Source organism: Saccostrea cucullata, unplaced genomic scaffold (genome assembly GCF_032062105.1).
Source record: "Saccostrea cucullata isolate Sc308-1 unplaced genomic scaffold, CSIRO_AGI_Scuc_v1 ctg2431, whole genome shotgun sequence".
Classification (NCBI taxonomy): domain Eukaryota; kingdom Metazoa; phylum Mollusca; class Bivalvia; order Ostreida; family Ostreidae; genus Saccostrea; species Saccostrea cuccullata.
This window is the reverse complement of record NW_026936634.1, coordinates 41251-54391: the sequence shown is the minus strand read 5'-3', so window position 1 is coordinate 54391 and position 13141 is coordinate 41251. Positions and strand designations below refer to the sequence as shown.

Genomic DNA, 13141 nt, shown 5'->3' with positions numbered 1-13141 from the left:
ACACTATGTGACTTTATAATTTCTAGATTAAAGAAAAATGGATGCATCTCTCAAGCATTTTATGGATAAATTTTCATGGAAATTGAAAATAATACATTTTTCTATTTTTCAGCAAATCTGTGGTATTTTTGCTTAACAGAAAGAGAAATAAACAATATTTCATCATTATCAAATCATTAAATCATCTAGAAACATTCACATATAAAATATTTCAAAAAAAAAAACCATTACTACTAATCACAATTCATAGAAAGCACCATTTTGAAAATGAAATGAGTACAATAAAACTTCAAAGTACGCAATGAACATACACAATTTATTTTGTCAACGAATATCTTGTATCTAAAATAGCATGCATTACTTGCTACAGAAGCACCAATTTTCACTATAAAATTTTCAATTGAACTCAATACAACTATCAAGAAAGAGGCATTAACTGCTATAGCATACAAAAATGATCTGAAAAAAAGTCATTTTCCAATTGAGTATTTTAATTCTGGCCATTAAGCCACAAGGGATTGTGTTGTCAAAGCAAATTCATGGAACTTGTAAGGGGATAAAATTCACTGCGAAGTCCACAATTGACAATATTTATTAAATCTTCCTTATTAATAAGAATTCACTATCATGATTTTACCATTGGTATTAGGTAAATTGTCTTGTAAGAAAAAATTCATTCATCCAAGTGAAATATAAGCAAGTGTTTATATAAAATATTACAGCAAACATTTAAGAATTTATACAATGATAAGATACAAAAAAATTACACAAGGTGTTAGTATTAGGAAAAGCTGGGATTGAGGTAGAAATATAGCATGCAATATTATAATTATTGGATGATTTTAGCATAGCCAAGCAAATTTTCAAATTACCCATTTCAGTACACGTGTATAAAGAATCCAGTAAATTCTAATTAAGGACATTGGGTAAACTGTTGAACACATTTGAGTAACTTGGAAAATATTTTGACATTTTCTCTTTTTTTGAAGTATACACATATCTAATTTTCAGCCTTTATATCAATTTCAGAGTCTGTATCCATTTAAAAAAACAAATTAACATATAGCATGATACTGCAATAAAAAGATATATATATATATCTATATTAAGGAGCAGATCCTTTGAGTTTTGCTCTTTCTTTCTATGGAGATAAATTCAATTATTGAAACATATTGCTTTGACGTGTATGTGGAAGACCAAACAAAAAAATACTTGGGTTTGTCTTCCTTTGTATAAAAAAAGCTTTCAGTGTGGGACAAAAAGCAACGAACTACATACTAAAAAGATTACAGAAAATATATCTCGTAAATGTGGAGACAAAATATAAAAATCAACCTTTCAAACATGAGACATTCAGTTAATGATAATATATGCACAATCACTTATCCCTCCTTCACACAAATGGTAATACTTTTTAAAAGCATGTTTATATTCTATGATCATAGCAGTTTTAACACATAATGCATGTATATACCTCGGTACCTTGTTGCACCATGAGATAATGTGCAAACATTAATTGCAATTGTTCACTATAATGACACACAAATGGGATTTCTCCCTTGCAATCTTCTGGAATTTTTCTCTCTCTCTCTCTCTTGCACCACATATGATTGTCAGTCTGTCTGTCTGTTTGACTAACACACGGGACAACACTGATCTAGGACTGATCTAGGGTTGGGACATTGTAGAACTGGACAAGACTGTTTTGTACACTCAACTTGATCTCCCTGTAAAAAAAAAATATAAAGATTTTTTTTCAGACTTAAATCAAAAGAAATATTTCAGAGGAAAATTACTTTTGAATAAAGCACAAAGTTCAGATAATGCTCTTCAATATATGACTCAATATATGAGTAAAAATTTTTTCATGTTAATTTATAACTCCAAAGTTCAAATACAATGTTAAAATAATGTATCGCACATTAGGGCATTGAAACTTGATATCCATTTAGGTTATACAGTCCCTGAAACGTTCTACTTTCCCATTTTTCCGTTCGCTCACCGTTCGTTCACCGTTCGTTCAGCGTGCGTTCACCGTTCGTTCAGCGTGCGTTCACCGTTCGCTCTCCGTTCACAGTTTTGCGTTCACCGTTTACCATGCGCTCGCGTTCACCGTTCACAAAACGTTCACCGTTCGCTCTTCGTTCCGTTTAGTTTGCGTTCACCTTGCGTTCACCGTTCACTTATCGTTCAGTCTTTATTGTCATTCGGAACTCCGAAGTGAAAGGACTTATCTTTTTGATGGTAAGGATTAACACGTTTTTTAATTAAATAACTAAGATATCGTGTTTAAAGAATAATTATTTCAATGCAAAAAGTATCTACGATATATATATATTTCTATTATTATAACTTAGCTGTTACTTTATCCATTTTTCCCTGGAAAAAATACATTAAGAACATACATATAAGTAGAACGATGCTAAAATATTGAATTTAAATAAGGGCAATGTCCCTAACAAATACTTAAAGCGCGGCATTTCGTTATAATATAAAAGACAACAAAAAATCGTTAATAGATGAATAATAATTTTACAAGACAGGAATACACAAAAAAATATGTCTAACAAGTTTTTAAAGAAAAAATAAACACAAACATGCTAGAACTATTTATATGTCTGAGAATTATGAATAGTACTACAGAAATTCAGTTAATTAAATATTTGTAGAGCGAATTAAATTGTTAGTGTGATTCTAAATTTTAAAAAAGACGAACTGTTTAAATTTTAATACAATATAATTTTTGGTTCTACATCACGTAAATAAAGTGTATCATTACAAAGGAAAAAACCTTCTTTCAAGTAACTAAATATACTTTTGCCATTCAGTATGCTTAACAGCCCCCCCCCCCCCCCCCGGCACCCTTTCTCCCGAAATCAAATTCTTAGTTAGTATTTTCAGTATATATTAATTAATATTCAATGTGTATTGTACATGTAACACAGAAAAAAATATTCTTTATACAAACATCAAAACAGTCATTATATACATACATGTGCCGACAGTGGTATTTTGATTTGGCAGGGATTATGTTTTAAATTCAATTTCAAACTTAATCCTTCCAGGTATATACATGTATTGCAATTATTTATTCATTTTTTCCGTAGAAAAGCGAAAATCAAATTTAAAAATGATGTAAACAAAATGTTAAAACTTCTCGGGAATACGAAGTGACTCTTTGACTTCGGCATGTTCGTTGAAGCGAGATTTAAACACCTCCATTGTGTCGAATTATTTTGATTGACAGGACAAGCACGTGCACTTGGAGTGAATCGTTTGAACTTGAAGGAAAAAAAAACCCGATGCTTACTGTCAAATGGATTTGTTAATAAAATAAATGATTAATTTGACTGCCTGGAATATTAGAAAAAAAATTAATATATGAATTTTTATTCGATGCAACAAATCTCTCTCTCTCTCTCTCTCTCTCTCTCTCTCTCTCTCTCAAGTTTCTATCGCTATTACATTTGTCATGTTAAATAAAAACTATGACAACATATTTATTATTTATTTAGTTCTGAAATTCTAATCTATTACAAATAATTTGAATGCTTCTATCCATTATCTTGTCCGAGTATAATCATTGTCGGGAAATGTCTTCAGATATACATTTGCATGTAAAACTTAGCTTAGAAAATAACCAGACAAAATAAAAATAACTTATAAATATATAATATTATTGCATAGTTTTTTTTAATACGAGTGAATGGTGCAATTTGTCAACAAACCTTTATAAAGTAATAAAAAAAATCGGTATTTTACACGGAATCGCCGTGACATCGAAATATATATTATTTAGTTTTAATCTAATAATTCATTCTGTAAGTATAGTAGTTTTCTCGTCTGAAGTCCACATTATTTTAATAGTCAAAAGAATAAGCAGATTTATTTTATTAGTAAATTAATTTTATCTTTTATACGACAGATGTTCGGTAACAAACACACATGTTTTACGGCAATAAAAATTGTGTTATTAAAATATTTTTTAAAACATCAAACGTATGTGCAGAAAAAATGTTTTAATTATTTATTCACTTATTTATTTATTGTTTATTTATATTTTAGCATCTAACATTAGAATATAACAGAATAATTTAAATGCAAGGAAAAAATCTGATGCATTCCGAATAAGTCGTTCATCTTGCGTTCACCGTTCGTTCACCGTTCACCGTTTGCGCTCCGTTCGCGTTCTGCGTTCACTCACCGTTCTCCGTTCACACATCGTTCACCAAGTTGCGTTCAGCGTTCACACACCGTTCGTTCACCGTTCGTTCACCGTTCGCTCTGCGTTCGTTCACCGTTCGTTCAGCGTTCGCTCACCGTTCAGGTGGGAAAGTAGAACGTTTCAGGGACTGTAAGCTATAATTTCTCTGTGCTACCAAACTTACCCTACAAGTACATGTCTTGCACTTATTGACATCCCATGAGTCTAAGTGCTTCCTCTTCTGTCCTTTGTTGTCATAACAACCAGGTTTTCTCATTGTCTTCCTCATATATTTGTTCATTTTTCTCCACTTAAAATAAAAGAAGTGCATTATGTAAAATTTCCTCCATGATAATTGTTATTTTCTTGCACCTTTTAAACTGTTTTCATTTTTTTTTCATGTATTTTGAGTTCATCAGTAAGTAGGGGAACATTAAATGGCATTCAGATCCTACTTTACATTCAGTATTTATATTGGGTCAGGGAGTGTAAAATCTATTTTAAAACTTCTAAATGAAAATTATGCTAATTTCAATGGAAAAGATATTCTAAAGAATTTTTTTTACCCAAAATATAGCAATTACTGTAATTAAATTTAAAGGTTACATAAATAATCATATGTACATGCAAATAAGAAAAAAGAAATGCTCCATAAAAACTTTTTACATCCCCCTCCCCCTGAACCAACGATGCCAATAAAAAACCATGAATCAGATTCTGATTCTCTACAACAAAAATTCACTGTAAAATGTTTTGTATCTTTATTCAATCATAACAGGGGCAGATCCAGAAATCTTGAAAAAGGGCGATGGGGCCAACAAATTTGGGGTTTGGGTAATGGCTCACAAACACCAAAAAATATTGAATTAATTATTAAATTTTATGTTTATTTTGGACACAAAAAAGTGGGGGGGGGGAGGGCTGGCCCCCTCTCTAAAACTGCCAGTGCATAATAGTACATGTAAATGATTATTTTACCTTTCTTTTCAATGTGACCACTGTTTTTGTCAGTGTCTGGATCTCATTTTCCATTTTTGAGAACTTTGTGTCAATGGCTGACATTTGGTCGTTGAGGGTTTGTATCTGAGTATTGTCTGCTGGAGGTTGTGACCCTAGTATGGTGTTATGCTCTCTGTCCTCTCGATGGGAAAACTGGGAATTCTGTGCCCTTCGGAAATGGTTGGTTAGAGACTGGAAGTTTCCAGATTTCTCACAATCTACAATATAATGATGATGTAAACCACTTTTTTGCTATTTACATCAGGATCATCAAATCAAATTTTGCAAGTGCAAGAAACAGTAACTAAAGGTTTCTAAGATATTGAATGTTTTTTCTTGTGGATTGAACAGAAATTGTGATTTCAATGAATTATATGTATAATCCTCCAGAAAAAATGTATTTTTACTGTATTTTTGAACCACTTACTTGTACAGCAATCAGACCAAACTTTAAGGTTGAGTTTGGGGATCTTAGAACAGTTAAGGTAGTCGGCATCACTCTCGGCCTTGATGAACACGTCCCTCTGAACTCTCTGTATGTTATCACTACTCTGACAGATCACCTGAGCCAGTGTCACCTGCTGTAGCTCAGACAGCTGGTTAGACTCAAATACTCCAGGGTTTTCATACCAGAACCTGAAATACGTAATTCAATCCAAGTTTAAAATTATTACAGCAAGTTCACTTACAATTTTTATAAATTCCTGATTTCAATCTACTTTAACAACTTCTGGTTTTTGAATACGTGTATTAGTTTCATCGAGTCATTTTCTTTTTCATTTGAACTAAAGAAAGTATTTGAAAGTTTTCTTGTCAAAAACAAATACCGGTATATGGTTATTTCTTCTTTTATGATTTTGTAAAATGATGATCTTTACCTGTCTCCATCCCTTGTTCTTTTGAACTGGTCTACAATGATACATAAAAATGTTGGTCCAACTTTGCCTCCATCAACCGGCTTCTCTGCCATTCCCCCAACAAACAGATCAATGTTGTCTGTAAAATAATGCACCTTCAGTTTTATTAGGATACATGTACAAAGCTTGTTACATGTCTAACATGTGGACTAATAGATGAGATCAATAAAATCATTTTTTTTAAATCAGATGAATTGAGAAAAATACTAACAAGATGTGTTTGTGAAACACTATGCACCCATGGCAACAAAGTTCAAAAAAGCTATTTTTAGCATATTGGTCACAGTCAAGGTCATAAGATCATTGAACTTGGTCTCATTTGAAAGAACTTAATGAGTGGACTCTGCATACCGAATATGACTTCTATATCTCCTATGGTTCAAAAGGTATGGTGAAAGTTTGAAAAAGGCTATTTTTAGCATATAGGTCTCAGTCAACATCAAAAGGTCATTGACCTTGGAGTCATTTAAAAGAACTTAATTTGTGGAATATGCACACTAAATATGAAGTCTCTATCTCCTATGGTTCAAATGTTATTGCGAAAGTTTGAAAAAGCTATTTTAGCATAAAGGTCACAGTCTAGGTCACAAGGTCAATGACCTTGGTGTCATTTGAGAGAACTTACTTAGTTGAGTGAGAATACCAAATATGCAGTATCTATCTCCTATGGTTCAAAAGTTATGATGAAAGTTTGAAAAAGGTTTTTTTAACATATAGGTCAAAGTCAAGGTCACAAGGTCATTGAACCTGGTGTCATTTGAAAGAGCTTTAATAGTGGAGTATGCATATCAAATATGAAGTCTCTATCTTTCATGGTTCAAAAGTTATGGTGAAGGTTAAAGTTTGCAGACAAGAAGCAATTATTAGCATGTAGGTCACAGTCACGGTCACAAGGTCATAAACAGACAGACAGGACAAAAACAATATATGCCCCAGATCTATCTATCTGGGCACATAAAAATTTGATACATTAAATTGATAAACAGTGGAGCCTTGTTAATCCAGACACAAATAATCTGGATGCTTCACCCTCCACATGAAATTTGCAGTGAAAAATTATTACATACCACATAATCTAAACACTTTATTAATCTGGATATTTGATTGAGAACACAAGCATCCAGATTACTGGTAAATTTTTATTCATTTCTATATAATACCTGGATGTCCGTAGAGCGCCTGAAGTTTGTTCCTCACATTGCGCTGTGGCATCTCGTTTGCAAGGTCATCAAAACTAGTGACCCTTTTCATGCCGCAGATCTCCCTGTAATCATTGTAGAATGGCAGACCGTGGTCCCTGCCCCTCTGGATGTTGAGGGAGGCCAGGTCCTGTCCCACAGCATTTGCCAGAGAGAAGAGTTTCTCTGTCAGCTCTTTGTTCATCACTTCCTCCGGCATTCGCTTCTTGGAGGCCACACCAAAGAGGCCTCTCAAAAGTGGGTCAATGCCCCCTTCCTCCAAGATTTTGTATGGAGAAAAGAAGGCCTTGTGTAAGGGAAGATTTCCTTCTTGAATGGGGCTAAAACTTTCATTGAGTCTGAACATGATTGGTTGGACTAGAGAATGCCCAAACCTGAATGCTGCAGTGGCAAATTCATTTGAAATGGATGGGTCGACACTCGGGTCATAGCCCTTGTATGACCCAAGCTTTCCCATCCCAGCTTCTCCTATGACTTGAGGTAACCAGAATTTAAAAGAAATATGCTGCATCATAGCACCTAAGATTTTCCTAGATTCGTGGTACAATATATTTCCATCCCAGTGTGGGTTCACAGCTAGTAGTTCAGTAGCTACATAATTGTGGTGCCTCGTCCACAAAGTGTGCATGGCAGTGAGGGCTAAATGTTCATTCACACGATTATCTCCAGCTCTGAAGCAGGGAACATGTCTCTTACTTGGTTCAATTTGGCAGTCGAAGTGATGAAGAAAATTGCCTGTATCAAAAGGTAACAGTCTTTTATTATTTCTGGTTAATACTCCCAGTCTCAAAAGTCCACGTCCATTTGTGAATTCCCTTAATCTCTGAGCTTCAAAATCACTGCTTCCGTAGACGGCACTTGCATCTATGAATGCAGTGATGGCATTAAGCTGCTGCCTGGGAGTAAATGTCTTATAGAACACTGAGGTACTCCCTGAATTACAAATAGCACTACTCCTCGAGAATCCAAGACAAGACGCATGTTGAATGCGAGTGTCACTCCGTGGAACAGTAATGGGAAAACAGGGATACTGATTCTCACAAGTCTCGTTGCAATAGCGACCGTCGCTGAAGCGAGCGTTACTGACGGACTGAGGGGTCAGGCTCATGTCATGGTCCAGAAACTGACCCCACTGCATCAACATGTGAGTACTGTGTTCGTCCATTGTCACGTGATCTGTGGACATTAGAAATGAGGACACCAGACGTGGGCTTGGCAGGTGATAGTTATTGTACAGCTTGGAGGGATTCCAACCTACAAAGATTGTTTACAATTATTGAAGTAAATGAGTTCAGAATAAATCTGCAAACATTTCTGTTTTGAATTAAGATTCCACATTACATACAATGTATTACCCCCAAAATAACTATCACCAGGTTTCTGTCATGTTTTGTTTATTTGAGAATAATTAGAATTACATAACTTCAAAGATGTCTAATTTAAAGAAAAAAAAATCAATTATCAACAAAGCTTTAGATAAATCTTTAACTTCATTTTTTGTTGCAAGATGCACTTTTCAAATCTTTTTTTTCAAGAATGACATTAAGATTTATTTTCTTTCTTTTGTCATTATGAAATTTGACATGCACTAACCAACGGGAGTGTTGAATCCATTTTCATAGATAGGAGGGAGCATTCTTTGTAAAGCAATAACAGAGGCTCCCCAAGTTGGATTGTGTAGGTTGTTACAAAGCCCATCCATGGATCGGAATCTCTTGTGGTAACACATCTCAGAGCAACGGATAATCCGTGGATTGGAAAAGCATCCGGACATGTTGGCAATGAGTTCCAGATGACCAGGAGAGAGGATCTTCTTGTAACTGGATACTAAAAAAGAAGAAAGAGAAAATGAATTTTAAATAAGTATTTTATGCCTCATGCCTTTAACCTTTATGCCCCAAATCATATACCGTATATACTCGCCTATAAGTCAGTCCGCCTATAAGTCGGTTGTATTTTTTGAACTAATGTTAGAAATACTGACCCTCTAAAATACAAATATCTTTATATCTCGCCTACAAGTCGGACATAGAGTTCTGGATCAAAGTTTAACTCCCAAAAATTCGACTTATAGGCACGTATCTACGGTAAATGTTTTTGCACCTGAAATATAGGAAACGCAAAATTAAAACTTGGCTTCTACAGACACCATTGGTTCTAAAGAATTACACTGATGAAGTGATGCTTTATGGCCGCATGTGTCATACGAGGCATGGAGAGGATAAGTAAGTAGACAATGTTCTGGATTAGACAACATTTTAAACAAATGAATTAAACTGAAAGGGACTTCAAAAGCTTAGACCATATTCAGCAACATTTCAGAATACACAACATTAGCATTAGACAAGCTTAAAAAAAAAAAGAGGTGGCATGTACAACTTTTTCACCACATATGTCACCATTTTTCCTCTGCTTTAATTGTCCTACCTTTATCATCACTTAGATTGTACTTGTGGCCATCACTAACATGTCTCTGTATGATTTCCAGCGTCTGCTCAAATATTTCCTCGGCCCTGGCCAGTTGTAGGGCATCGGCAGATGGATAGCGGAATATTGTAATGAGATCCTGAACTGAGTGAGTGCGATTCTTGTCAAAAAGATTTCGGATCGTCTGGTTAATTGCCAAGTCAACTCGGTTAGTCGCCTGTCTAATGGCTGGGTCCACGAAAGTGTGGCCGGAATAATTGGTCTGGATTTCTCTTTCTGGAAGAAAACAGGGATTCCAATGAATTTTGAAAAAGAGTTCCTCAAGAATTTTGAATTAAATAAAGCACATCATTATTGCTTTAGAAAACTGTCAAAATCAATTGTACCCACCTCCAATGTTTAAATTTACTACATTCCTGGCAAATCCCAAAGTGTTTTCTGGGAAACACTCATATCTCCCAAAGTCAGACCGGGTGGCCTGTCTGATAGTTAAGCGGTTCCCCTGGAGAGAGTATTTGGGTCCTGGTAAGATGGACGCACCATTTCGGATCCACCTCGTGGCTTGCAGTGGATCAGCATCCTCGGCACACAACAAAACAATGTCCTCTCCAATTCGCCCCTCTGTATCATGTTCTCTGTTATTGACAGGCACAGCTGAAGAAAGTACAAATTATATTCATAAATTATTTTCATTCATTTTATACCTTTCAATTGATTTCAATTTGAGATAAAAACTAAAATTTTTATTTATTTTCATATAGCTGATTAATGACAATTTCAAATACATGTATAAACAGAAAGTTGACATCCAATTTAAACAAAATGAATTTCACCATAAGATATGCCTCAGCAAAGAATGTGCTAAAATTTCATGCATCTGCAGTAAATAGTTGCTGAGAAAACTGCGTCCAAAAATTTGCCACGGACAGACAGACAGACACACAAGGGTAAAACAGTATACCCCCCTCTCCTTCAGACCTGGGGTATACAAATGTAATTACAATTCAAAAACTTGTTGATTCTTTTCTGACCTGTTTGTGTGACTGTTAATCTGGCTGAGCTACTTTCCACTACCCCTGCAGTGTTCTCTCCCCTACATCTGTATGTCCCTCTGTCTGTAGACTGAAGTAAAACTATCCGCAGTTGTCTCCCTTCATTCACAATCTGAATCCGTCTATCATTGGTCAAGACTTCAGTATCTTGAAAAGGAAGGTAATTTAAATAATTTAAGATGATCAAATTTTAAACCAGTGCATATTAATGGATCAGCAGGTTGGGTAGCTAAAGAGAAGTGGGAGTGTTTTCCAAATAAGAAGTCTTGGTGAAGTTGAAAAAAAAATATGGTAAAGGAATATCCTTACCCTGTTGAGAATCAAATTTTGAAAATCTCCAGAAATGTGCACAGTTATATATATATATGTATCTGTATAAAATAAATTTGAAGAAGTACGTTGTATTATTGATCGGCTAGGGGAATGAATATTGCTCTGAAGTTTGCACATATCCCTCTGGCTAAGAGCATAATTTTAGATTTTGTGATCCCCACCAAAATTTGAATTTTTTTGGGTTTAAATACTGTCTATTACTATAAAATGTAGTTCTTTAGTCAAGTCTCTCCATGCAGTGACATTTTTTGGTTCTTCATTGCATTTTTCTTAAGGTAAACTAGTAAAGACCTCCACTGATGAATTGTAATGAGAGAACTGAGTTAAAGTTTAATAACACATGTAACAAATACTTAAAATCCTGGTACCTCATCACATAGTTCATTCACCTTCACTCTACCCAAAGCTTTAGATTTATTATTATTTTTTAGCCATATTTTATGAAAATTTGATACCGTAAAAAAAATCCATTTTAGAAAAACAACAATAAAGAACTGTGTACCCAATGATCATCATATTTCATTGCTTCTCTAGTGAATGTATTTTTTTGTTGTCTAACTTTCAAATTTAAATCCATATGCTATGATATTACATAATAACACTATCATAAGTCATGAATGCAGACAATTGGTGTTCTCCAAAGGCAAGCTAACATTTCAAGATTCTTTGTAAGGTTAATTTCATAGAGGCTGGTTTTATGATTTATTTCATAAAATGTAAAATTCAAATGTCCTTGTAGAGAAATAGTGCTAGAAATTAAAAGCCATTATCATAAACATTAAAAGTAATATACCATATTGACACCACATATATCCAAAGGCTCTTTAAAACACTGTTTATGGCCTATAAAGTGCCTTTTCTCAATTTATTTCTAATGCATAGGATATGATTTCAAGTGAATCTGTTTTGAAATCTGATACTTATTAAATGTGAAAATAATCCACTACTTTACAAATTTTAAAGTACAAGTAGTCAAATACACCAATGTAGTTCAAGGTTCATTTTGAAAATCTACACTAGGTGAAATTAGCATTTTATTTGAATAAACTAAAACAAGCAATGTTGATGAAACAAGCACACATTCACACAAAAAGGATTTCTTTAATGCTTTTTCTTATAATTTTGAGTTGTGAACAAAGGTTCTATAATACCAAAAATATCTGCACTTTCTATGCTTCACCCCCCCCCCCCCCAATATAAAATGGTCTACTTACTTCCTTTGTACCATGTGATGTTTGGTCGGGGGTTCCCTGATACTTCACAGGTAAATCTGGCTGTGTCCCCCTCATTCAGGGACAGGTCTGAGGGTAGCTGTACAATGACAGGGGCCTCTGAAAACCAAAACAGGCAAATCATAAATACTATTAAACAAACAGGGATTCCACTGAGATTAAGACACATTTACTGATACTATACTTTGTAAACTCTAGATTCCTTATTTTTTGAGAGTACTTGATATTTAAAATGGAAATGGCCCTTCAATACGTCAAATTATGAGATTTGGCAGTATGTCAAATTGCGAGAACAACTGGTAATATTAATACGTGTAATAGGCAACAAGATTTTAAATTGGATTTCAGAATCATAAATTTCAATCAAGTAGGTTATTTTATTTTGCTAGACTTAGTGGTTCTTCTCTTGAAATTGCACAAAAACAATTCCTCACATGTTACATATCCTCATGCATATGTAAAGGAATCTAACAACCTGTGCTATAATCAATAATTCACCTACCGCCTTGAATTGTCACTCTAGCCTCAGCTACAGCGAATCCTTCCTCGTTTCCTGCCTGACATGTGTACGCCCCTTGATCTGAGAGCTGAAGGTCACTGATGTCTAGATTTCCTATGGAGTCCACATTATATTTACTGCTGGGTACAATGGTGACATCATTAAATTTCCAGGTAATGGTGGGGGGAGGGATTCCTGTGGCCTGACAGGACAGACGTATAGACTGACCAATCTGTCCGCTGGAGTCAGACGGGGTGGTGACCATAGATGGGGCTGCTG

At 34.6% G+C, this 13141-nt stretch overlaps 1 protein-coding gene across 3 annotated transcripts in view; it reads right to left on the bottom strand.

Annotated features, from left to right (window-relative positions):
• Positions 1–216: 216 nt before the first annotated feature.
• The window catches only part of LOC134245972 (peroxidasin-like), a 40852-nt gene continuing 27927 nt past the window's right edge, over positions 217–13141 (bottom strand). For all 3 annotated transcript variants that reach the window (XM_062728200.1, XM_062728201.1, XM_062728202.1), the window contains 12 exons: positions 12866–13138; positions 12346–12462; positions 10778–10945; positions 10137–10400; positions 9747–10022; positions 8913–9146; positions 7281–8573; positions 6082–6199; positions 5631–5839; positions 5183–5421; positions 4389–4514; positions 217–1727 (listed from right to left, as the gene is read on the bottom strand). In XM_062728200.1, the coding sequence (XP_062584184.1) occupies positions 1635–1727; positions 4389–4514; positions 5183–5421; positions 5631–5839; positions 6082–6199; positions 7281–8573; positions 8913–9146; positions 9747–10022; positions 10137–10400; positions 10778–10945; positions 12346–12462; positions 12866–13138 (3410 nt within the window). In that variant the 3' untranslated portion in view covers positions 217–1634. The remainder of the gene's footprint in view (positions 1728–4388; positions 4515–5182; positions 5422–5630; positions 5840–6081; positions 6200–7280; positions 8574–8912; positions 9147–9746; positions 10023–10136; positions 10401–10777; positions 10946–12345; positions 12463–12865; positions 13139–13141) is intronic.